This window comes from Furipterus horrens, unplaced genomic scaffold (genome assembly GCF_987537825.1).
Source record: "Furipterus horrens unplaced genomic scaffold, mFurHor1.1.pri manual_scaffold_17, whole genome shotgun sequence".
In the NCBI taxonomy this organism is placed as follows: Eukaryota; Metazoa; Chordata; class Mammalia; order Chiroptera; family Furipteridae; genus Furipterus; species Furipterus horrens.
In genome coordinates, this window is record NW_028327187.1 from 81,376,988 (window position 1) to 81,403,656 (window position 26,669).

Sequence of the window (26,669 nt, forward strand, 5' to 3'; positions counted from 1 at the left end):
TTTCTGAATTTTCTTTGTGTGTGGCTGCTATTAGCTTCAACATGTGATTTAGGATTTAGTCTTTTTTGGTTAGTATTATTTACAAATACCCATCTCTGTGCAAGACCTAATATTTGTATACCTGCCACTGTTAATGGCTATATTCTATTCTATCATGATGATATATTAAACTGGCAAATCTTTTTCATGATTATAAATAGCACTACTATAAAATCTTTAAACAGCTTATTTTTCCTTTTTAGGTTATATCCTTGAGGGTCAAAGAATATGAATAGTTTTATAATCCTTGTCACATATTTCTAGATTGCCCTCTAGGAAAACAACCAATTTATACTATTCCCGGAAACATACTGTTTCCTCACAGCCTTGCCCAGATAGAGTTCTGTAATTTCTGTTTATCATTTCCATTAATTGTTGATAGTTTAATAAGCAAATTGTGATACCTTGAAGCTGTTTTTATTTGCATTTCTTTAAATGCTAGAGGGGCTGCTCTTTTCCATGTAGCAATTTTACTGCCTTTATTTCCTTATGTGTAAATCACCTATCCATTTTCCTTGCCCTTTTATGAAGCTAAATCTGAAAACTGACCTTCAATATTTGCATCCATTCTTCATATATTTTGGACAGTCAACTGTATTAGTGATGCTGACCCAGACAATTTCCTCATTATGTTGTTTAGCTTTTTATTACATTTTCTGTACAAAGTATGCCCCTGTCAACTTTTATATATTTGAAACCATCCATCTTGTCTCTGACAATATCCTCTATTTAACAGACACAAATTTACCTTCCATTAATAGCTGAAATAAATATGCCACCCATTTGTCTGCTTTCTAGAATTTACTACAAAGTACTGCATGTACCATTGACCTAATTATTCTCCATACTGATACCTAGGATTCTCAACATTTTTTAAAGAAAGAGTGATTGCTTTCTCCAGTTCAGGATTGCTTCCATTGTGCTGTATAGTCTTAGTATAGCTTAATCGGTTTTTAGAATCTCTTTTTTAAAATTTCACTGTTTGACTTTTTTTCAACCCACTGTCATATGGTTTTGGTAATTGCCATTTTACGACCGGCTTTAAAATCTAATAGGGTAAGTGTACCATCATTATCTTTTTAAATAAATGAATTATTTGGTATTCTTGCCCAGTTATTCTTCCAGATAAATTTCTCTATGCATTTGACAGGTTCTATAAAGTATCCCACAGTGACTCTAATTGGTAGTGCATTACATCTATATATTCCCTCAGGGAGTATTGCAATCATTACTATATTTAGTCTTCCCAAATTGAAGCAGAGTATAATTATGTGTTTGTTCATGTCTTTATTTCTCCAGTTAAGAGTTATAACTTTCCTTGAATAAATTTTGTGTGCCCATGATTAAATTAATATCCAAGTATTTAAATTCACTTTGTCACACTTTTGACAAATCCTCCCAAACCTCGAACATTGCATTCTTCTTAGGTGGCAAGACTTCCTGAAAAGTGTATTCTTCCTAATGAAATTAAATTAAACTCTGAATTATTCATTTTCTTTCATTCAATAAGCACATAGGAAATGTATACTTGATATTCCAACTCTGCTCATGATGTGGTATGACAAAGGGAAGGAAAAGAGCTAATCCTAAGCTGAGAATTAAAAAACCTGGGTTCCATATAAATTTTTGGAATATTTGTTCTAGTGTTGTGAAATACGTCATTGGAATCTTGATAGGAATTGTGTTGAACCTATATATTGTATTCAAAAAATTTATATGGAACCACAAAAGGCCCCACATAGAAAATTATAGTATAAGGTTATAGTAATCAAAACAGCATGTACTGGCATAAAAACAGACATATATATCAATGGAACAGAATAGAGAACCAAGAAATAAACCCATACCTTTATAGTGAATTAATATTTGACAGAGGAAACAAGCATATACAATGGGCTAAAGATAGTTTATTCAATAAATGGTGTTGGTAAAAGTGGATAGATATGTGCAGAAATGAAACTAGACCACCTTTTTATACCACACACAAGAATAAATTCAGAATGGATTAAAGACTTAAATGTTAGACCCCCAAACCATAAAAATTGTAGAAGAAAACATAGGCAGAAAAATCTCAGACATTGCCTGTAGCAATATTTTATCATATATATCACTCTGGGCAAGGGGAACAAAAGAAAAAATAAACACATGGCACTACATCAAACTAAAAAGTTTTTGCACAGCAAAGGAAAACATCAACAAAATAAAAATACAAACCACAGAATGGGAGAACATATTCACCAATATATCTGATAAGGGGTTAATATTTAAAATTTATAAAGAACTTAGAAAATTTAACACCAAAACACCAAACAACCCAATTAAAAACTGGGCTAAGGACTTCACTAGACCCTTCTCCAAAGAGGACATAGAGATGGCCAACAGACATATGAAAAGATGCTCAATGCCACTAATCATCAGAGAAATGGAAATTAAAACCAAAATGAGATACCATCTCACACATGTCAGAATGGCTATCACAAATAAATCAATAAATAAAAAATGATGGCAAGGATGTGGAGATAGGGACACCCTTTTGTACTGGTGCTGGGAATGCAGATGGGTACACCCATTGTGGAAAGCAGTATGGAGATACCTCAAAAAATGAAAAATGGATTTGCCTTTTGATCCAGTGATTCCACTTCTGCGAATATATCCAAGGGAAGCCAATACACTAATTTGAAAGAACATAAGCACCCCTGTGTTCATTGCAGCATTATTTACAATCACCAAGAAACAGAAGCAAGGACTTCCGGCCAAGATGGAGGCTTAGACGGACACGCTCGGTCTCCTTCTACAACTAGAGAGGAATACAACTACTTCAAAACAAAAGATAACTAGAAATTCCAGAAAATAAAGCTACACGGAAGCCCAACGTATGAAGTTATAAACCAGCGGCGCCCTTTGGGCAAGTAAGAGTGAAAGGGGGCAGAGCTGTTTGCAGTAGCACCAGGGACAGTGGCAGGGAGAGCAATCTCAGCTGCAGTCTAACCCCGGCAGCTTGCGACCCCAATGCTGGGAAAAGCAGCCACCGCATCACCTCGAACGGTGAGGCCCAGAGGGCGGGAGGACGGATCCCGGTCTCCTAGCAGAATAACTGCAGGAATCCATCTTGGACCCCCGCCCTCACACAAAGCGCCACAGCGCAGTGAGAAAGGTTGCGGATCACCGCCGGTCGCTGGGTTGTGACGAGTACACAGGCACTGCCCCCTATAGCCGGCCCAAGAAAACAAAACGCATTTGTCAAAATGAGGCAGACAACTATAGAAATCCTGGTGGTGCAGCTCACCAGGCAACAGATGAAGAACCTGACAGATGAACAAATAAGAAACCTGTCAGAGGCTCAGTTCAGGGCCATTGTTATCAGGTGGCTTACAGAATTAACAAAAGATCTGGAAAAAGATGAGAAAGAATTGAAAAACACACTGAAAGGAACAAAACCACATACGAGACAGATGGTGAGGAAATAAAATCCAGAGTTCAAATCAACAAACCAGAACATAGAGAAGGAACAAACAGTCAACCAGTGCAGAGAGAGGAAACGGGAAGCAAGGAAAATGATGAGAGGATCAGAAACCTCTGGGACAGCTATAAGAGATCCAACATACACATGATCAGATTGCCAGAGGGCGAAGAAGAAGAACTAGAAATTGAAAAATTAAGTGAAAATATAATAAAGCAGAACTTCCCAAACTTGGGGAAGGAAATAGACTTACAGGTCCAGGAAACACAGAGAGTTCCAAAAAAACTGGACCAGGGAGAACCACTCCAAGACACAATATAATCAAAATGTCAAAAGTTAAAGATAAAGAGAAAATCTTAAAAAGCAGCAAGAGAGAAGAAAAGAATCATGTACAAAGGGGTCCCAATTAGACTATCAGCTAACTTCTCAAGGAATACCCTGCAGGCAAGAAGGGACTGGCAAGAAATACTCAAAGTAATGAAAATCCAAAACCTACAACCACGAATACTTTATCCAGCGAAGCTGTCATTCAGAATAGAAGGGCAGAGAAAGTGTTTCCAGGACAAAATAAAACTGAAAGAGTTCATTAGATCCAAACCACTGTTATATGAGATGTTAAAAGGACTGGTTTAGAAAAAGGAGGATCAAAACTATGAACACTAAAATGAAAACTGCATCACAAGAAACAACAACAGAAGCTAGGGAATTGAAACAGGCAAACTAAATAGGCAATGAGAGTGGAAAAAGAACTATAGGTATGGGGAGCATATTGGGGGGAGGTCAGCAGGGAGGGGGAAGGGGGAAAGGGAGGGAGATGGTATAGGAATTAAGAAGCATAGTAAGAGGGAATGGAATAGACAGAGAGAGGTTGAGAAGAACTATATGCACAACCAATGGACATGGACTAAAAGGGGGGGACAAGGGGAGGGAGGGGGGCCACCGGGTGGAGGGGAGCAGAGGGAAGGGAAATTGGAACAAATGTAACACTGTAATCAATAAAACACATTAAAAAAAAAAAAGAAAAGAAAAAAGAAACAGAAGCAGCCCAAATGCCCACCAGTAGATGAGTGGGTAAAACAACTAGGGGACATTTACACAATGGGATACTACTCAGCCGTAAAAAAAAAGAAGGAAAATTTACCCTTTGCGACAGTATAGATGGACCTGGAGGATATTATGCTAAGTGAAAAATAAGCCAATAAGAGAAAGAAAAATGCCATATGATTTCACTCATATATGGAACCTAATGAACAAACTGAACTAAAGAAAATTACAGATAGACTCATAGATGGAGAACAGGATGACAGCTAAGGAGGGAAGATTAGGGGGTGGAGGGATTGAGCAAAAAGGAAAAAGTACTCATTGACATGGACAACAGTGTGGTGATTATGGGGGGTGTAAGGGGGAAATGGTAATGGAAAAAATACAATAAAAATATAAAATTAAAAAAATTTAAAAATAAAAATACTGGGTAGTAGTTTTGTCATGTACTTGCTACATAATTTCAGAAGTAATGGGCTCTTGAATCAAATGCCTGTTTGACCTTGGGCAAGTGAGTAAGTTTCCTCATATTTAAAAATGGGTAAATAAATAGTTACTATCTCATGGGGTTATGATAAATAATAAATGAAATATTTTATGGGAATGCTTAAGAGTAGTCCCTGACACATAGCAAACACTTAATAAATGTTAGCTATTATACTCTTTGTTATTGTTGTCAATAATAGTATAATAGCTTTCCTGAGTCTTAGCTTCCTTCTATTCTTTTTTTTTTTTTTTTTTAATTTTTTTATTTTGGTTTTTCAATTACAGTTGTCCCCTTTTCCCCCAATTTCTCTCCCCCACCCAACCCACCCCCTCTCCCACAATCATATCCCTCCCCGTTGTCCATGTCCATGAGTCTTTCATACAGGCTCTTTAATTAAACCCATCCCTTACTTATCCCCCTTCTCTCCCTCCCCCCTCCCCCCTATTGACTGCTATTCTGCTCTTTGTTCTATTTAGTTCCTTTGTTTGTGTTGTTCTTTAGTTTCCTGTATTAGGTGATATCATATGGTGTTTTTCTTTCTTTGCCTGGCTTATTTCACTAAGCATAATTCTCTCTAGTTCCATCCATGTTGTTGCAAATGGCAGGAGTTCCTTCTTTCTTTCTGCTACATAGTATTCCATTGTGTAAATGTACCACAGTTTCTGGATCCACTCATCTACAGATGGGCACTTAGGTTGTTTCCAGCACTTACCTATTGTAAACAGTGCTGCAATGAACATAGGGGTGCATAAGTTCTTTTGAATTGGGGTTTCAAGATTCTTCGGGTATAATCCTAGTAGTGGAGTCATTGGTTCAAAAGGCAGTTCCATTTTTAATCTTTTGAGGTAATTCCATACTGTTCTCCATAGTGGCTGCACCAGTCTGCATTCCCACCAACAGTGCAGTAGGGTTCCCGTTTCTCCACATCCTCGCCAGCACTTGTTGCTTGTTGATTTGTTGATGATGGCCATTCTGACTGGTGTAAGGTGGTATCTCATTGTGGTTTTTATTTGCATCTCCCTGATGGCTAATGATGTTGAGCATTTTTTCATGTGTCTATGGACCTTCTGTATGTCCTCTTCGGAGAAGTGTTTGTTCAGGTCCCTTGCCCATTTTTTAATTGGGTTGTTTGTTTTCTTGATGTTGAGTCGTATCAGCTCTTTATATATTTTGGAAATCAGTCCCCTGTCTGTGATGTCATTGGCAAATATTTTTTCCCATATGGTTGGTTTCCTTTTCATCTTGCTGATGTTTTCTTTTGCTGAGCAGAAACTCTTCAGTTTGATGTAATCCCATTTATTTATTTTTTCCTTTATTTCTCTTGCTTTAGGAGATGTATCCGTGAAGAGATTGTCACGTGAGATATCTGATATTTTCTTGCCTATGTTTTCCTCTAGGACTTTTATGGTGTCACGGCTTACATTTCAGTCTTTGATCCATCTTGAGTTTACTCTCGTGTGTGGTGTAAGTTGGTGGTCTAGTTTCATTTTTTTGCAGGTCCCTATCCAGTTCTCCCAGCACCATTTGTTAAAGAGGCTCTTCTCACTCCATTTTATGTTCCTTCCTCCTTTATCAAAGATTAGTTGACCATAGAGGCCTGGGTTTATTTCTGGACTCTCTATTCTGTTCCACTGTTCTATATGTCTGTTCTTATGCCAGTAACATACTGTTTTGATTACAGTGGCTTTGTAGTATTGTTTGATATCTGGTGTTGTGATTCCTCCTGCTGTGTTCTTCTGTCTCAAGATTGCTTTTGCTATTCGGGGTTTTTTTTGGTTCCATATGAATTTATGGAGTATTTGTTCTAGGTCTGTGAAATATGTCATTGGTATTTTAATAGGGATTGCATTGAATTTGTAAATTGCTTTGGGTAGTATGGCCATTTTGATGATGTTGATTCCTCCCATCCAAGAACATGGTATTTGCTTCCATTTATTTGTTTCTTCCTTAATTTCTTTCGTCAATGTTATGTAATTTTCAGAGTACAGGTCTTTTATCTCTTTGGTTAAGTTTACTCCTAGGTACTTTATTTTTCTTGTTGCTATAGTAAATGGTATTTTCTTTTTTGTCTCTGTCTCTGCTATTTTATTGTTGGTGTACAGAAATGCCTTAGATTTCTGTATATTTATTTTGTACCCTGCGATTTTGCCAAATTCACTTATTATATTGAGTAGTCTTTTAGTGGAGTTTATAGGATTTTCTAGGTATACTATCATGTCATCTGCATATAATGAAAGTTTCACTTCCTCTTTCCCAATTTGGATGCCTTTTATTTCTTTTTCTTGTCTGATTGCTGTGGCTAGGACTTCCAACACTATGTTGAAAAGGAGTGGAGAGAGTGGACAACCTTGTCTAGTTCCTGAGTTCAGGGGGAATGCTTTCAGTTTTTGTCCATTGAGTATGATGTTGGCCTCAGGCTTCTCATATATAGCCTTAATTATGTTAAGATATGCTCCCTTTATTCCCATTTTGCTGAGTGTTTTCATCATAAATGGGTGTTGTACTTTATCAAATGCTTTTTCTGCATCTATTGATATGATCATGTGATTTTTGTCTTTCATTCTGTTTAGGTGATGTATTATATTTATTGATTTGCGAATATTAAACCATCCTTGCATCCCTGGAATGAAGTCCACTAGATCATGATGTATGATCTTTTTGATGTATTGCTGGATCCTGTTTGCCAATATTTTATTGAGGATTTTAGCATCGATGTTCATCAGTGATATTGGCCTGTAGTTTTCTTTCTTTGTTGTGTCTTGACCTGGTTTGGGGATTAGGATAATACTGGCTTCATAGAAAGAGTTTGGGATTTTTCCCTCTTCTTGGATTTTCTGGAATAGTTTGAGGAGGGTAGGAGTTAGTTTTTCCCTGAATGTTTTGTAGAATTCGCCTGTGAAGCCATCCGGTCCAGGGCTTTTGTGTGCCGGGAGATTTTGGATTACTGTTTCAATTTCCTTTTTTGTTATTGGTTTGAGACTTTCCACTTCTTCTTGATTTAGTTTTGGGAGGTTGTATGTTTCTAAAAATTTGTTCATTTCTTCTAGATTGTCAAATTTCTTTTCATACAGTTGTCTGAAGTAATTTCTAACTATCATTTGTATTTCTGAGGTATCAGTCGTGATTTCTCCTCTTTCATTTCTGATTTTGTTTATTTGTGTCTTCTCTCTTTTTTTCTTGATTAGACTGGCTAGAGGCTTGTCGATTTTGTTGATTTTTCCAAAGAACCAGCTCCTAGTTTTGTTGATCTTTTGGATTGTTTGTTTAGTCTCTATGTCATTTAGTTCTGCTCTGATCTTGATGATTTCATTCCTTCTTCTTGCCCTAGGCTTTGTTTGTTGTTGTTGTTCTAGTTCCTGTAGCATTGTGGTTAGGTTTTTTATTTGAGATTCTTCTAGCCTTTTCAGATATGCCTGTATTGCTATAAACTTCCCTCTCAGGACTGCTTTTGCTGTGTCCCACAGGTTTTGGGTTGTTGTGTGCTCATTATCATTAGTTTCTAGAAATTTCTTGATTTCTTCTTTGATGTCATTGTTAACCCATTCATTATTTAATAGCATGTTATTCAATCTCCATGAGTTTGGGTGTCTGATTTTTTTCTCTGAGGTTGATTTCTAGTTTCAGGGCATTGTGATCTGAAAAGATGCTTGATATGATTTCAATTTTCTTGAATTTGTTGAGGCTTGTTTTGTGACCTATCATGTGGTCTATCTTTGAAAATGTCCCATGTGCACTTGAAAAGAATGTATATTTTGCTTCTTTGGGGTGAAAAGTTCTATATATATCAGTTAGATCCATGTGGTTTAGTGTGTTGTTCAATGCCTGTATATCCTTGGTGTTTCTTTGCTTTGATGATCTGTCTATTGTTGATAATGGAGTGTTGAAGTCCCCTACTATGAGTGTGTTGTTGTTGATATCCTTTTTGTGGTCTTCTAGTATTTGCTTTATGTATTTGGGTGCTCCTATGTTGGGTCATATATGTTTATCAAAGTCATATCTTCTTGATGGATTGTTCCTTTAAGTATTATGAAGTGTCCTTCTTTGTCTCTTTTTATTGTCCTTGCTTTGAAATCCATTTTGTCTGATATGAGAACTGCTACCCCGGCTTTTTTTTCCGGTCCGTTTGCTTGGAATATTTTTTTATATCCCTTTACTTTCAGTCTGTGTAAATCTTGTTTTCAGGTGTGTTACTTGTAGACAGCAAATATGTGGATCTTGTTTTCTTATCCATTCCGTTACCCTATGTCTTTTAATTGGAGCATTTAATCCATTTACATTTAAGGTTATTATTGACGTGTATTTATTCATTTCCCTTTGTACCTCTGTTCCTCTCCTCTCTTGTTTTTTTCTTCTTTTTTTCTTAGAACAGTCCCTTTAGCATCTCTTGCAATGCTGGTTTCGTGGAGATGTATTCTTTCAGTCTTCCTTTGTCTGAGAAACTCCTTATTTCACCTTCTATTTTGAATGAGAGCCTTGCTGGGTAGAGTATTCATGGTTGTAGGCCTTTGTTTTTCATTGCTTGAAATATTTTTGACCATTCCCTTCTGGCTTGTAATGTTTCTGTTGAGAAATCAGTTGATAGCCTTATCGGAGCTCCCTTGTATGTTATTTGCTGCTTTTCTCTTGCTGCTCTTAGGATTCTCTCTTTGTCTTGGAATGTTGCCATTTTAACTATGATGTGCCTTGGAGTGGGTTTTTGGGGGTTCCTCTTGATTGGAACTCTCAGTGCTTCTTGGACTTGCATAGCTTTTCCTCTCATCAGGTTCGGAAAATTTTCTGTCACTATTTCTCCTATCAGATTTTCAATTCCATGTTCCTTTTCTTCTCCCTCTCGTATTCCGATGATCCTTAAATTATTTTTCCTAATGCTATCCTGTAATTCCCTTACATCTTGTTCATATTTTTTCAATCGTTTTTCATTTTGCTGTATTGTCTGGGAGTTTTTCTCTACATTATCTTCTAACTCACTAATCCGATCCTCTGCTTCGTTAAGTCTGCTTTTGACTGATTCTACTGTGTTTTTCAGTTCAGAGATTGTATTCTTAAGTTCTTCCTGGTTCCTGTTAACAATTTCTATGTCTTTTTTTATGCTGGTGTAGTTCTCTGCCAGTTCCCTGTAATTTTCTTGGAGCTGTTGGTAACTTCCTTGAAGGTTGTCATAGTTGATTTTAAGGATGTCAAGTATATTGAGCTTCTTTACCACCATTGTTTTGAATTCCATGTCTGACATTTGGGCTATGTCTATTTCGTCTATCTCTCTTTCTGAGGATTCCTCTTTTCTTTTCATTGAGGGGTTATTTTTGCGTCTTACCATGTTGGATTCTTTTTGTTTTTATTTATTTATTTATTTATTTATTTATTTATTTATTTTGGGGGGGTAGTCTGCTTTGACTTCCCTCCTTTGTGGTGTAATATTCTTTATCAAAGGTCTGGGAGTTTCAGTGGTGCAGTCTCTTTGATATCCTGAGCCTGATGGTCTTGAGTTACCCTTTATGTCGTTTGTTTATGCTGTTCGGTTATATTTCAGATGTTCTTTGATAGGATCTTCCTTCTGGCTACTTGGTTGAGAGTCACTCTATCTGCTTTGTCTTGAGTTCTTTTGTGGATATGCTGTTAAAGACATGAACACACAGCCCAGGCAGGAGACCCACACCCTCAAAAAGTATCCCCCACTCTATCCTGCTATCGTTAGCCAACTAGCCCATATTAATATAAATGTAAAGAGATTTGAGCTTTTATACTATAAGAAGAATAGATAAGAGTTGTTTTGGGGGAGGAAAAATATAATTTTTGATAGAGGGGTTGATAGATTAATAATAGTTGAGACTGTGCAAGCCAGTTAGTAATATTTACATTGTATGTTAATAAAAATAGAAGAAAAGGATAGAAAAATACATAGTATAGTAAGAAAGTGGGATTGTATTGTATTTGGGTTTATATAGTAATTATATTATATTATTTAGAGTGATAGGGGGCTAAGCTAGACACACAAACGAATAAACCACGATTAAAGAGAAAGGATGAGAAGGAGAGGTTATATGCAACACGTTAGAGATAAAGTTTGTTATTATTGGAAGAGGTGAAGGAAAAACACCCCCCAAAAAAATCCCCAAGAAAATAGAAGAAAGAAAAGAAGAGAGAAAGAGAAGAAAATAAAAAATTTACCACAAACCCCCCCTAAAAAAAACCCCAAAAGGGAACAAAGAAAGGAACAAAGAAAGATAGAAAAGAAAGAATAAAGAAGAAAGAAAGAAAGAAAAAAGAGAGAAAAAAAATTAAAAAAAAATATATATATATCCCCCAAAACCCCCCAAAAAAACCCCAGGAAAAGAATAAAGAAAGAAGGAAAGAAAAGAAATAATTAAGAAGAAAGAAAGAACAAGGGAGAAAAAATTTGGGAGAAAAAATTTGGAAAAAAAAAATCGATGTTTTTACTCCGTTTTAGCCTTGGTGTGTTGCCTTCTTTTTCTGGGTCCGCAGCTGGTCTAGTGTGGCAGGTCAGAGGTTCTTGTTTTTTACAGGACTGGTGTGCACCCCCGGTTGCCGCTATGGTGCGCGCCCGCGGTTGCCGGCACGGCGCGCTCCCTTGCTGCTTGCTGGAGCCAGTTGAGGTGCCCTTGCGCGCAAGCTCCTGCGCTCTCGGGCGGCCCGAGAGTTTGCCCCGCGGTTGGAGCCCACTGCTTCCGGGCCGCGGCGGTTCCCAGTTCGCGCCGAGGTGTCCCTGCCCGCGCGGGCGGCCCGAGCTCTTTCCCCGGGATTGGCTCCTGCTTTCGCTGGGCCGCGGCGGTTCCCCGTTCGCGCCGAGGTGCCCCTGCCCGCGCGGGCGGCCCGAGCGCTTTCCCCGGGATTGGCTCCTGCTTTTGCTGGGCCGCGGCGGTTCCCCGTTCGCGCCGAGGTGTCCCTGCCCGCGCGGGAGGCCCGAGCGCTTTCCCCGGGATTGGCTCCTGCTTTCGCTGGGCCGTGGCGGTTCCCCGTTCGCGCCGAGGTGTCCCTGCCCGCGTGGGCGGCCCGAGCGCTTTCCCCGGGATTGGCTCCTGCTTTCTCTGGGCCGCGGCGGTTCCCCGTTCGCGCCGAGGTGTCCCTGCCCGCGCGGGCGGCCCGAGAGCTTTCCCCGGGATTGGCGCCAACTGACCCCGGGCTGAGGTGCTTTTGCGCTAGCGCGCCGCCCCGTGCCCTCAGTCCCACTGAGCCGAGCTCCGGGAGTTGGTCTCTCGCCTCTTAGGGCAGGGCCAGGGACACTTGTGCTCAGTGGAATCGAGCGTCCGTGGGTCGCCGCCTCCCGCTGTTCCCGTGCTGCAGCTGCCCACCTTCCCTCACCCGTCTGGGTGGGCACAAACAGAGCCTGCGCTAGTGGTCTGCTTTCCGACCTGGGGCCCTGCGCCCACGGGAGCTGTCTAGGGGTGTCTGTGCACAGTCCTCTGCGTGTTCAGTGGGCCCTCCCTGTGCCCGTTGGGGCACTGATCTTATGTCCATTGGGGAGTGTCCGAGGGATGCCTGCACTCACGGCCCCGCACACCTGGGCCAGTGAATGAGAGCACTTCCCTATGTGCGCCCCCGCGACCCAATAGTAGGGTTGAGGAGTGGATGAGCGGGCCTCTGCGCCTGGGCTCCTCCAGAACGGCCTACCACCCCCAAACTTTCCTCCCGTCTCCACCGTCCACTAGAGAAAAATATAAAGGAGAATTATGTTCTCACTTGCCCGGCAGCACGCTGTCTCCTGTCCTTCAGTGCCAATGCCACTTGGTCGAGTCCCGTCTCTGCCAGCGGGCAGAGATCCGCTCTCCGCCTGACTCCTCTCTGGGGTAGCCTGTGGTCGCCAAAAATCCTTTGTGTGCTTCCCGCCACAGCTCGGGCAGCCGCCCCAGTCAGGAATCCCGTTTCGTCCCCTTTTTCTCCGCTATCCTCACTAAACAGGTTGTTCCCAGATGGATTTTCTCTAATCCAGCAGTGCCTTGGCTCAACTCCCGCCAATGTCCAGCTGCTCACTGAGATGTTCTGTCTGCAATTAGACCAAACTGCAGACAGGTCTCTGGAGCCTAAAACCGAAACCTCTCCTCACTCCTCCGCCATCTTACCTCTCTCCTTCCTTCTATTCTGAATCAAATAGGAACTATAAGGCATAACCACACAAGGGTTGCTGTGAGGATTAAGTGTGACCATGTTCATAAAAATACCTTACACATTCTAAAGGTTTGTTCAAAGTGGAAAAATGGAAAGGTTCACAGGAAGCAATTATTGGTACAGAAATCAAAAGAGATAACCCAGAAAATACTTTCTTTTGGCTCTTAAATACATCACACTTATGTGACTTTTTCTCCCAGCACATCTACTCACTAATTTTTTCCCTCCTGCTAATTTAAAAATGTATTTGAATTCTCTGTACACAAACCAAATAACAGTGCAGGGAGACAACCAGGAGTGTAACTACATGGAATTAAAATTCATTGCAGGCTTCCAGGCAAAGAGGGTGGCTAAAGAATATACATTTGATTTTCTGACCTATACCTATCATTCCTATTGTGACAGAAATGACATAAGAAATGTGTATATGTGGGGTGAGGGAGTGGAAACTACATCAGGATTTCTCCTCTAAAATGTCATCTCTGCCCTTGACTTTCCTAGGCCTTCTCATCCTCCCTGAGTTCATAAACTTTGATCTGCAGTATCAATACTCCTTCCCTTTCGACTGTCCTCTCCTTTATGTTCTTAAACTTAAATCAATTTCCCAAACCCCGACCAAACCTTCATTCAAATCAATGGTTCTCATAGTTAGCTTTTCAAATCACAATTTTCTGGAAGGCTTGTTAAAAAAACAGATCACATTTCCGGCCAAGATGGAGGCCTAGACAGACATGCTGCATCTCCCTCCACAAGAAGGAATACAACTACCTCAAAACTAGAGACAACTAGAAGTTCCAGAAAATCGAGCTGCATGAAATCCAACAAATAAAGATATAAAGGAGAAATACTCAACCAGATAGTTAGGAGGGGCAAAGAGGATGTGGTGAGGTGGCAGCAGCAGTGGTGTCAGTGGCAGGCTGGTGGAAAGCACAGTCACACATTTCAGAAAGTCGAGAGGGACACCTGGGGAGTCCTCCCAGCATCAGACCAGACTGCGCAGCTCACGGTTCCAGTGCTGGGGAAAATAAAGCCTCACTGCTTCTGACTGTGCAAAGCAGTGGGAGTTGGGGCAGAGGAAGAAACTGCCAGTCTCTCAGTAGAGTCTGCTTGTTTAAAGGGCCCCCAAAGTCCTAGAATGTCTGCAGACACACCCTCTTTGGGAACAATGGCCACAGAAACAACTAGAGGGGTGCCAGGCCCATATGGAAGTGGGAGAAGTTCCTGCAAAAGGGGTGACTGCTGAGCAAGAGGCATTGTTCCCTCTCAGACCCCTCCCCCACATACGGCGCCACAATGTGGTGAAACGGGTCACCCATACTGATGAATATATAAGGCTCTGCCTCTTACAATATAATAGGAGCGACAGCTCTACCTAAGACACAGAGGCAAACAAACACAGGAGCCTGTCAATTTGAGGAGACAGAGAAGTATGGCCCAAAAGAGGGAACAGATCAAGGTTCCAGTGGGAGAACTAAATGACAAGGAGATAGGCAACCTAACAGATGTAGAGTTCAAAACACTGGTGATAAAGATGCTCACAGGCTTGACAGATATGCTTAAGTATGGCAAATGCATAATGGAAGATGTGAAGGCTTTGCTAAATGAAACAAAGGAAAATTCACACAAAAACCAATGGTGAAGGGAAGGAAACCAGGGTTCAAATCAATGATTTGGAATGTAAGGAAGAAAGAAACAGTCAACTAGTACAAAACGAGGAAACAAGAGTTTAAAAAAAATGAGAAGGGGCTTAGGAACCTCTGGAACAACTTGAAATGTGCCAACATCATAGGGGTGCCAGAGGAGAAGAGGAAGAGCAAGAAATTGAAAGCTTATGTGAAAAAATAATGAAGAAAAACTTCCCAAATTTGGCAAAGAAAATAGACATACAAGTACAGGAAGCACAGAGAGTCCCAAAGAGGACCACACCAAGACACAACATAATTAAAATGCCAAAGGTTAAAGATAAAGAGAGAATCTTAAAAGCAGCAAGAGAAAAGCAGAGAGTTACCTACAAAGGGGTGCCTATAAGACTATCAGCTGATTTCTCAAAAGAAACTTTGCAGGCAAGAAGGGACTGGCAAAAAGTATTCAATATGATGAAAAGCAAGGACCTACTACCTAGAGTCCTCTACCCAGCAAAGCTATCATTTAGAATGGAAGGGCAGATGAAGTGCTTCCCAGACAAGGTAAAGCTAAAGGAGCTCATCATCACCAAGCCATTATTATATTAAATGTTAGGGGACTTACTTAAGAAAAAGAAAATCAACACTATGAACATTAAAATGACAGCAAACTAACAACTATTAACAATTGAATCTAAAAAATAAAAACAAAAACAAACTAAGCAAACAACAAGAACAAGAACAGAATCGTAGGTACTGGGATCATTTGGAGGGTTATCAGCTGGGAGGGGGCAGGGAGAGAATTGGGGAAATGGTGCAGGGAATAAGAAGCATAATTGGTTGGTACAAAATATACAGGGGGAAGCTAAGAATAATATAGGATAGGGTGAAGCTAAAGAACTTATATGCATGACCCATGGACATGAACTAAGGAGGGTGGTATTGCTGGAGGGAAGGGGGTTACTGAGTGGAGGGGAACAAAAGGAAAAAATTGGGACTACTGTAACAACATAATCAATAAAATAGAAAAAAAAAAAAAAAAACAGATCACTGGGCAATATCCCAGTTTCTGATTCAGTAGGTCTGAGAGAGGCCTAAAATTTGCATTTTCCATTTTTAGATGAAACTTAAGTTGTCTTCATAGGGCCACAATTTAAGCCCTATTGCCCCCTCTAACTACCATCCAATTTTCTCCTTCCTTCCCCTAGCCAATTTTTTCTTTAAAAACATTTTCAATGTTTAAATGTCTTTTTAAACATACTTCTTTTAAAATGTTTCAAATCACACAGTAACACTAGCTAACGCATAATCAATGTATTAAAATTAATGAAAAGAAACTGAAATCCTCCTATGTTGCTGGAGAAATAAAAATGGTATACCACCCTGACTGGTGTGGCTCAGTTGGTTGGAGCATTGTCCTATAACCAAAAGGTTGTGGGTTTGATTCCTGGTCAGGGCACATGTGATCCCCAGTCCAGGTGCACATGGAAGGTAACCAATTGATGCTTCTCTCTCACATTAATGTTTCTCTCTCTCCCTTCTTCTCACCTTTCCTCTCTCTAAAAAACAATGAAAAACTGTCCTCAGATTAGGATAAAAAATAAATAAAGTGGTATACATATAGCCACTTTGAAAACCTGGCAGTTCCGAAAAAAGTCGATTGAATTACCATATGGTTCAGAAACTCCACTCTTAAGCATATTACCAAGAGAACTGAAAACATATGTCCACATAGAAACTTTGTACACAAATGGTCACAGCAGCATTATTCACAATAGCTAAAAAGTGAAAATGACCCAAATGTTCACTAATGGGTGAATGGATAAATAAAATGTATTATATCCATACAGTTGAATATTATTTGTCAAGAAGGAATGAAATAGTGATACATGCTACAACATGATGGACTGCTAAATCATGCTAAGTAAAAGAAGCCAGATTCAAAAGCCCATGTATTGTATGATTCCATTTTTATGAAATGTCCACAATAGGCAAATCCATAGAGACAGAAAATAGATTAGTGGTTGCTTGAAGTTGAAGGTGGGAATGAGGAATGACTGCAGATAGGCACAAGGGATCTTTTTAGGAAGAGAGACATGTTGTTAAAATTGGATTGTGGTGATGATTGCACCACATTGTAAATTTACCAAAACTTATTCAATCATACACTTAAAACAGGTGAATTTATGATGTGTAAAGCTGTGTGCACTTCTCCATGCATCTCCCTTGCAGACTGTCATACCATCTAATTTTTATGCTCACACTTTACTAAGTTTGAATTTTTGAAGGTCACTTGTGATTCCAAACTGTCAAAGCCAGTAGCAGTCCTTACCTTATCCTCTGTGATGGTGCACTGGCATACTTCTGCCACTACAACTGCTTGCCCCTTCAGTTTCCTTTGCTGGCTCTTCTTCCTCATCCTACCCCTGCTGAGTGATCAACAAGTCTCCTTCAAAGTATTCATTTGTCTCCCTCACTAACTTCAAGTTTAACATATCTCAACTCAACCTTATCACCTCCACCAACCAGCTCCCCTTCTCACCTGCCCCAGCTATGTCAGTAATTTTCTCCAAGTCACCAGGTTTTGGAGTTATTTTTTACTTATCTCCTTTCTTTCCCAAATTCCAATCACCAAGTTCTCTCTACTTTTCTCTCAAAAGGTGTCACATATTTGTGAGCAAATAATCTGAACAGAACACATGAGAAGCAATGCAAACATTAAATAAACACATGAAAAAATTTCAAACTAAAATAATCAAAGTAAGCAAATTAAAATTGTAATAGGTAGTGTTTACATCTATTGCATTAGAAAAAGAAAATTTTCCATGATGGAAAGATTTTGATCAACTTGTATAAATTGCCAGTGGCAGTGTAAACCACCTCCTAGTAAAGCAGTTTGGTGAAACAATAAGAATGTTCATATTCTTTCAACTAGTAACCCTAACTCTAATAATTGTTTTTAATGAGATAACTCAAAATGAGAAAAAGGGTAGAGCTACACAAATTTTCTACAGAATTACTTTAAAATAGCAAGGAATTGAAAACCATCTAATTATCCAACAATCTGGGAATGATTAAGAAATTAAAGCACATTAAGCTAGTTAAATATTATACAGCCATTAAAATTTATAACTATTGAGGAAGCCTGTATAGTAACATGAAAAATTGCTCATCAAACAATGCTTAGTGGGGAAAAAAGAAGCAGGACATACAAAATCACATCTACATAGTCATTTAACCTTGCCCCCAAAATCTCTATACCTATAGATAAAAGGTGGCAGAAAAATGAAAACATTTAAGGTGTTAGGGTGGTAGGACTCAAGCTACTTTTTCTTCTGTTTTTAATTTCCTGCAATATTGTTTTCACCATAAACAGACATTTTCCCCCAAATATCATACACATTTATTTATTTCTTCTATGCCACTGCCACCTTCTCAATCTAGAGCCATATCCATTCATGTCTGGATTACTGCCTGTAATTGGCCTCTCTTCAACCCATTTAGGCTGCAAATGCTGCCAAGTTGTCTAAAGTGCTACATTTACCATGTCACTTACTTGATTGATAACCTTCAATTGCTTCCATGTTTGTGATCCTATCTAGTTTTTTTTATTTAATAATTTTTAATTTTTTCCATTACCATTTAGTCCCCTTATACCCCCTCCCCCCACAATCAGCACACTGTTGTCCGTGTCAATGAGTCCTTTTTCTTTTTGCCCAATCCTTCCACGCCCTACCCTCCCACCTCTTAGCTGTCACCCTGCTCTCTATGAGTCTATTTTGCTTGTTAGTTCAGTTTGTTCATTAGATTCCACATATGAGCGGTCCTGTCTAGTTTTTAAGGCCTACCTATCCTTGCCCAATACTTTGCTATTTGCCATTTTTTCTCTACTGTTATTGCTGCTGCTGCTCTTCCTCTCTTTCCTCTTCCTCCTCCTTCTCATTATCACAAGTAACATTTAATGAGGGTTTACAGTGCCAGGTAGTGTTCTAAATGCTTTACAAATATTAACTCACTGAATCCTCAAAACAATTACATGAGGTAGATAAGGAAACTGATGGGACAGGGATAGTGAGAGAGGTGAGAGAGGGGAGAGGAGAGGAAAGAAGAGGAGAGGAGTGGAGGGGAACAGAGGGGAGGAGTGGGGAGAGGAGGAAAAGGGAGAAAGAAAGGAACTTGCCAAGCTAACACAGCTGGAGAGTGGAAGAAGCTGGATTTGAACCCAGACAGACTGACTCCAGGGTCAGAACCCTTAACCAGCAGGGCTTATTCCTCCCACATACTCTGCTTAGTCTCCCCTCTGGTCCTTTCCTCCTGTAGGTCTCAAACTTCAGTTTACTTACCCTCCAATGAACTCAAAGCACAATAACACTTACCATGTATTGGCCCCTTGCCATGTACCAGGCATTTCTTGTTTAAAACATGTATTTGACACTTCATCTTATAGCAACTCGCCTGAATAAGCAAACACCTGGGTTTAAATCCCGGATTGTCCTGCTCTAGCTGGGTGGTTCTTTTGGTTGGAGCATGGTTCAATACACAAAAAGGCTGTGGGTTCAATTCTTGGTCAGGGCACATACCTAGGTCTCAGATTTGATTCCCAGTTGGAGTACCTAAGGGAGGCAACCAATCTTTCTCTCTCTCTCTTTCTTCTCTCTTTTCTCTCCCTCCCCAATCTTTCCTCTGTCTCTAAAGTCAATAAAAATATCCTTGGGAGAGGATTAAAAAATAAAATAAAAATAGTAAATCCTGGTTGTCTCTTTAGTAGATGTGAGATTTTCAGTAATTTACTTAGTTTGTTTGAATCTTGGATTCTTTATCTGAATCAACAGTTCTCAAAGTGTGATCCCATCAGCATCACCAGGGGAGCTTGTTAGAAATGTACAGTTTGAGCCCCACTGCATACCTACTGAATCATATTATCTGGGGGCGAGATCTACTTATGTCTGTGTTTTAACAAGTCTTTCAGGTTTTCCAATGCGCACTCAAGTTTGAGAACCACCACCCTAGCTATAATAATACCTACCTGAAAGAGTTTTTGGGACAATAAAACATAATATGTGTAACTTAGCTGTGGCATGTAGGTTGTTTTGCAAATGGTAATTTTTTTTGTTTTTGTTAGAAAATGCTGGCTTTTTAAAAAATATTTATTTGTTTGTTTGTTGTTTGTTTATTTATTTATTTAATTTTTTAGAGAGAGGGGAAAGGAGAAAGAGAGGGAGAGAAACATCACTGTGTAGTTGCCTCTCATTCATGTCCCCAACTGGGGACCTGACATGCCACCTAGTAATGTGGCAAATGGTAATTTATTATTACTGCTACTTAACTTTGTGTGGGTTAGTCTTTCTTGCTCAAGCTGTGGGTGGGCAGGCATTATGCTTCCTGGTGCTCTTTAATATTTCTCTGTTCACCTAGCAAAAGGCAGTATATATGCTAAGTTTTGAATAAAGTCTTCTTACTTCACTGACTGATTGGTAAGAGAACTATTTATGGAGAAGCACTATAGGGTAGGTAGTACAGCAGGTCCTTGAATAACATCACTTCAGTGATATCTTGTTATAATGTTGATGGGAAAAAAAAAAAAAGATTCCCAGCCAAGGCCACTGTCTGTGTTCGCATGTTCTTCCCACATCTGTGTAGGTTTCCTCTCACATCCCAAAGACATGCATGTGAGGTAAATTGGCAGGTCTAGATGATCTCTGTCTGAGTGAGTGAGTGAGTGTGTGTGTGTGTGTGTGTGTGTGTGTAAGAGTGCACCTTGTGATGGAAAGGTGTTCTGTCAGGGTTGAGTCCAACCTTGCTCCCTGAGCTGCCAGGATAGACTCTGGCCATCTGCAACCCTGAACTAAAATAGGTGGGTTAGAAAAGAATTAACATTTTATTAATCTTTATTTCAATGTTTAATATTAGAAGTGTTTTGGGTCTTCATTTAGAAATTTGGTGATGTTTCTGTGATCAGATATATGCCATAGGAACTTAATTCTTGTTTATATCAATTAGCCTATGGTTAAATTGATTTCCTTATGTTGTTTCACTTAAATTTGCAACCTATTGATGATGTAAAGTGAGAACTTACTGTGGAATGTCTCTGAAGTAAGACTGCATAGATCTAATCAACTTATTATCTGTGGGACTTTAGGCACATTAATTTGTGTGTGCTTCCATTTCTCCTCTTGGAAAAATGAGGAGATTAATAGTACCTGTCCCTGAAGGTTATAGTAATAAATAAATGTAAAGTGCTTCGAATGGTGCCCAGAGTAGAGCACTGTGCTCAAGAACTGTTAATTAGCATTATTATTTTTGTGTCATTTCACCCACTCAATGGTAGAGGCTCTGTTGCTTCATTTGGCAAGCAAATGACAAATATCCCCTGAGAAACTTCTCTGTGCCTAACACAGAGTAAGTCTATGACCAAAGTGTAGTCTCCTTTCTCAAAGGTTTCAGTCTAATACAGAAAGTTCTGCAGAGCCACTAGACTGAAATAAGTTATCCAAAGATATAATACAAACCAGTTCACAGTGAGGAATCATGACTAGCCGTAAAAATCCCATAGTAAACCAATCCAGGATAGACTCCTGAGACATGATGCTGAGTGATCAGTTTGAAGGGTTTCTTCAGGGATCTTAATTGAAGCAGCTATGATGGAAAATGCATGAACTTTGGGGCCAGACAAACCTGGGTTTGAATCTGTGTTCCATCACTTATACTAGGTGTGTGATCTCAGCTAAGTTACATAACCTCTCTGCACCCCATCTATAAAATAGGTAGTAAAAAACTTCTAGTCAAGATGGAGTCATAGGGAGACACACTTCACCTCCTTGCACAACCATATTAAGGATCACAACTAACCTCAAAACAAAAAGCACCCAGAACTGCCAGAAAATAAAACTGTATGGAAGTCCAACAACCAAGGATTTAAGGAAGCCATATTCATCTAGATGGGTAGGAGGAGAGTAGATGGGGAACCATGGCAGAGGATGTGGTGTGGTGGCAGTGAGGTGGCAGTGGTGAGGTGACAGCAGCAGTGGCAGCCAATGGAACAGGCAGTCCCACATTCACATGTGGTGGATGAAAAACAGGAGGGATACCTGGGGAGTGAGCAATCCCAGCCCCAGGCCAGACTGTGCAGCCCAGGGTTCCAGCACCAGGAAGACAAACCTCATAACTTCTGGCTGTAAAAACCAGTGGGGGTTGGGGTAGTAGAATAAACTGCCAGTCTGTCAGGAGAGTCCATTTAAAGGGCCTGCATAGTCGTAGAACATACACAAACCCACCCACTCTGGGAACCACAACCAGGGCAACAGCTAGAGGGGTGCCATTCACATATGGGAAGTGGGTAAAGTGACTGGAAATGGGGCGAGTGCCAAGCAAGCCTCCAGCAGCCAGACAGTGGCATTGTCCCCTTCCCAACCCCTCCTTTACATAAAGAGTCACAGAGCCATGAGGCGGGTTGCCTTGCCGTGGTGATTACCTAAGACTCTACCCCATATAATGTAACAGGTGAGCCAAGACAGGGAGTCAAAGCAGCTCTACCTAATAAACAGAAACAAACACAGGGAGACTGTCAAATTGATGAGATAAAGAAATATGGTTCAAATGAAAGAATAGAACAAAACTCCAAAACAGGAACTAAATGAAACGAAGAGAGCCAACCTTTCAGACACAGAATTTAAAACGCTACTGATAAGAATGCTCAGAGAACTCATTGAGTACAGCAAAAGCATAAGGGAAGAAATGAAGGTTACAGAAAGTGAAATAAAGGAAAATCCAGAGGGAACCAACAGTGATGGGAAGGAAGCCAGGATTCAAACAAACAATTTGGAATATAAGGAAGAAATAAATATTCAACCAGAACAAAATGAAGAAACAAGAATTCAAAAAATGGGGAGAGAATAAAAAGACTCTGGGACATCTCCAAAGATGCCAACATCCAAATCATGCGGATGCCAGAGGAGAAGAGGAAGAGCAAGAAATTGAAATTTTATTTGAAAAAATAATGAAAGAAAACTTCCCTAATTTGGTGAAGGAAATAGGCATACAAGTCCAGGAAGCATAAAGTCATAAGCAATTTGGACTCAAATAGGACCACACCAAGACACATCATAATTAAAATGCCAAAGGTAAAACATAAAGAGATAATCTTAAAAGCAGCAAGAGAAAAGAACAGTTACCTACAAAGGGATTCCTATAAGACTACTAGCTGATTTCTCAAAAGAAACTTTGCAGGCAAGAGGGACTGGAAAGAAGTATTCAAAGTGATGAAAAGCAAGGGTGAACAACTAAGATTAATTACTCTATCCAGCAAAAGTATCATTTAGAATGAAAGGGCAGATAAAGTGCTTCCAAGATAAGGTAAAGCTAAAGGAGTTCATCATCACCAAGCCATTTTTACATGAAATGTTAAAGGAACTTATTTAAGAAAAAGAAGAAGATCCAAACTATGAATATTAAAAAGGCAACAAATTCACAACTATCAACAACTGAATATAAAGCAAACAAACTAAGAAAACAATAAGAACAGGAACAGAATCATAGGTCTGGAGATCATTTGGAGGGTTATCAGCAGGGACCGGGAAGGGGAAGAATGGGGGAATAGGTACAGGGAATAAGAAGCATAATTGGTAGGTACAAAATAGACAGGGAGTTGTTGAGAATAGTATAGGAAATGGAGAAACCCAAGAAGCTACATGCATGACCCATGGACATGAACTAAGGTGGGGGGATTCCTGGAGGGAAGGGGGACAGGACACCAGGCAGAGGGAGGCAAAAGGGGGAAATTGGGACAACTGTAATAGCATAATCAATGAAATATACTATAATAAATTGTGGAGAATAAATGAGATTGGGTGTAAAAAGATCCAGCCTAGTGACTGACACTTCATATTGGGTTCCTCCTTTTTTCATTGCCAATCAGAAAACAAATAGGTTTCCCATACTTTTGAATCAAAAGAAAGTCAAAATTATTCCCAACTACACCACTAAATCATAGGGGACAATAGAGACCACTAGAAAGAACCCCAGGCTCTTCAGGGGTCAGGATACCTAGATTCTAGTCCTCTCCTTTGGTGTCCCCTCCCTAAATGCCCCTATAGAGGCACAGCTAAGAGCTTTCTTCCTTATCCCTCCTTCATTCCTGGAATTTAAGTTAAAGAATCAATATAATTTAGGGACATTTTATAATTAGGCCTGGAGAAGAACTGACTGTAAGAGTATATCAAGGAATTTCACAAGAGAGAGGGTCCAGCCAAGCTGATTTAGAGCACCCCAGAGAAGGTTACTGTCACTCTTTATGGTAACCTTTGGCAGGTGGGCTCATCTGTGGGGAACATGAGTGCTGCATGCCATGTTCCCCACATTACAGGAACCGACTCATCATTCTGGGCATTTTTTTTTTCCATAAGGGCTTTGTCCAAACAATTCTTTTTCCTCTAGACGAAGCCATATATGCCATGTGTGAAAATGTCCCTGCTTTCTTTCAGGAATTTTAACCTATTGTTAGCATAATCTGTCCTTAGACTTTTAATGAGCAGACCTTAAGTTTTTAACAAGCCCTATAAAAAGAAAGGTGGCAGAACCCAAGAAACAATTCCCTCCAACAACTCTGAGGCAAAGGCACAGCAGTAGCTAGAAAGTCTTACCTCTTGTTTGCTCCCTCCAACTGCCCAATGGCCACTGGGAAGGCAGACATAATTTATGCATTCTCATCTGTTTCAGCACAGTCTGGTCCTACACGTTCTTGTGCCTGGGCAGACCTATCTCAGGCCTCTGAGATGATGGGCACAATGTCCCACAATACTGCCTGACTACTCTGTATTCTAAAATGTTCTAGCAATCAGTTTGGTCTGTAGCCCAGCTACCTGAGGGCAGACTGGAAGACATCTGTGGCATCAAGCCCCTGGAGTAAACACCAAACCAGGTTCCTCAAAGAAAGCTGAACAAACAGAAGACCTTATCATTTCTATAGAAACCTCAGAGGCACCAACTCACCCCAACACCCTGAGCAGCCACTTACCTCCCTGACTGGCTGGTCTTCCTGTTTCCTGTTGTTGGTTTCCATTTGTCCCCAGGAAATTCCTGCAAAGTACAAATCTGATAAGTTAGGGTGCTCTGAGCAGTCAGGTATCTAGATGGCTTGAAAAATATGAAGAGTTTAGGAACCTGTCCCTGGCCAAGACTCCCAGCTGGTTCTTTCTACCCTCCCATGCAGGCTAGAGAAATATGTATATGTAGGCTGCCTTTCTGTCAGGAGGCCTATTAAGCTGCTGGGGGCATGTAGAAACTAAGAGAGTACTCAGGGACCTGGACAGTGTAGTCTACAAACTGTTTTCCTCTGTTTCTCCACTCCCCTCCCAAACCACGTTAAAAACCAGTTTAGCATGTTTGCTGTTTGTTCTGGCTGTTGCAAAGGAGGTCTTTTTGTTTGTTCTGCCTGGTACAGCTGCTTTTTCCTTTTTACTCTTCCAACATAGAAAACATCTTCTTGGAGGCCCTGGCCCTTGAAGGGTCTTTGAGGCCTAAAGCTCCTGCTGCTGCAGCAACCGTTTCCTAGAATGAGTCAGAGGGAGATCATGAATTCCAGTACACTGCTATACTGCAGGGGCCCTTCCTTCTCCCAGATCCACTGGCAGGGCTGAGATGGGCTTATCCCTGGGGAGCCTGAGTGCTGGGTGCCATGTTCCCCACCTTACAGATGTAGATTTTTCACCCTGGGCATTTTTACCATAAGGGCTTTGCCAAAGCAACTCTTCTCCCTCTCTACATGTGTCATTTGTAAAAATATCGCTACCTTCCTATTCTAGCTCCAAACTTAATGCAAAATTGCCTTTGAGAGAGAGAAAGATGGCGGAGGAGTGAGGAGAGGCTGCAATTTCAGGCTCCAGAGACCGGTCTGCATTTTGGGCTAACTGCAGACAGAACATCTCAGTGAGCAGCTGGACACTGGCAGGAGTCAAGCCAAGGCACTGCTGGATTAGAGAAAATCCATCTGGGAACAACCTGTTTAGTTAGGATAGCGGAAGAAAAGGGGATGAAACGGCATTCCTGACTGGGGCGGCTGCCCGAGCTGCGGCTGGAAGTACACAAAGGCTTTTTGGTGACCACAGGCTGCCCCGGAGAGGAGTCGGGAGGAGAGCAGATCTCTGCCCGCTGGCAGGGACGGGACTCGACCAAGTGGCATTGGCGCTGAAGGACAGGAGACAGCATGCTGCCGGGCAAGTGAGAACATAATTCTCCTTTATATTTTTCTCTAGTGGACGGTGGAGAGGGGAGGAAAGTTTGGGGGTGGTAGGCCATTCTTGAGGAGCGCAGGCACAGTGGTGCGCTCATCCACTCCCCAACCCTACTCTTGGGTCGCGGGGGCGCGCATAGGGAAGTGCTCTCACTCACTGGCCCAGGTGTGCGGGGCCGTGAGTCCAGGCATCCCTCGGACACTCCCCAACGGACATAAGATCAGTGCCCCTACAGGCACAGGGAGGGCCCACTGAACAGGCAGAGAACCGTGCACAGACACCCCTAGACAGCTCCCGTGGGCGCAGGGCCCTAGGCCGGAAAGCAGACCACTAGCTCAGGCTCTGTTCGTGCCCGCCCAGATGGGTGAGGGAAGGCAGCTGGCTGTGGCGCCGGAACAGCCGGCGGCAGCGACTCACAGACGCTCACTTCCACTGAGCACAAGTGTCCGGGGCCCCGCCCTAAGAGGCAAGAGACCAACTCCTGAAGCTCGGCTCAGCAGGACTAAGGGCACCCTCACGCGAGTGCGAAAACACCTCAGCCTGGGGACAATAGGCGCCAATCGCGGGGCAAGTTCTCGGGCAGCTGGTGCGCGTGCAGGGACGCGCACAGGGACACCTCGGCGCGAACGCGGAACCACATCGGCCCGGCAGCAATAGGCACCAATCGCAGG

General features: G+C 41.0%; 1 protein-coding gene across 1 annotated transcript in view; it reads right to left on the reverse strand.

Annotated features, from left to right (window-relative positions):
* Positions 1–26,669, reverse strand: part of SHROOM4 (shroom family member 4) — a 68,579-nt gene that overhangs the window by 24,669 nt on the left and 17,241 nt on the right. The window contains exon 2 of the mRNA XM_090265008.1: positions 24,783–24,844. Within this exon, the coding sequence (XP_090121134.1) occupies positions 24,783–24,844 (62 nt within the window). The remainder of the gene's footprint in view (positions 1–24,782; positions 24,845–26,669) is intronic.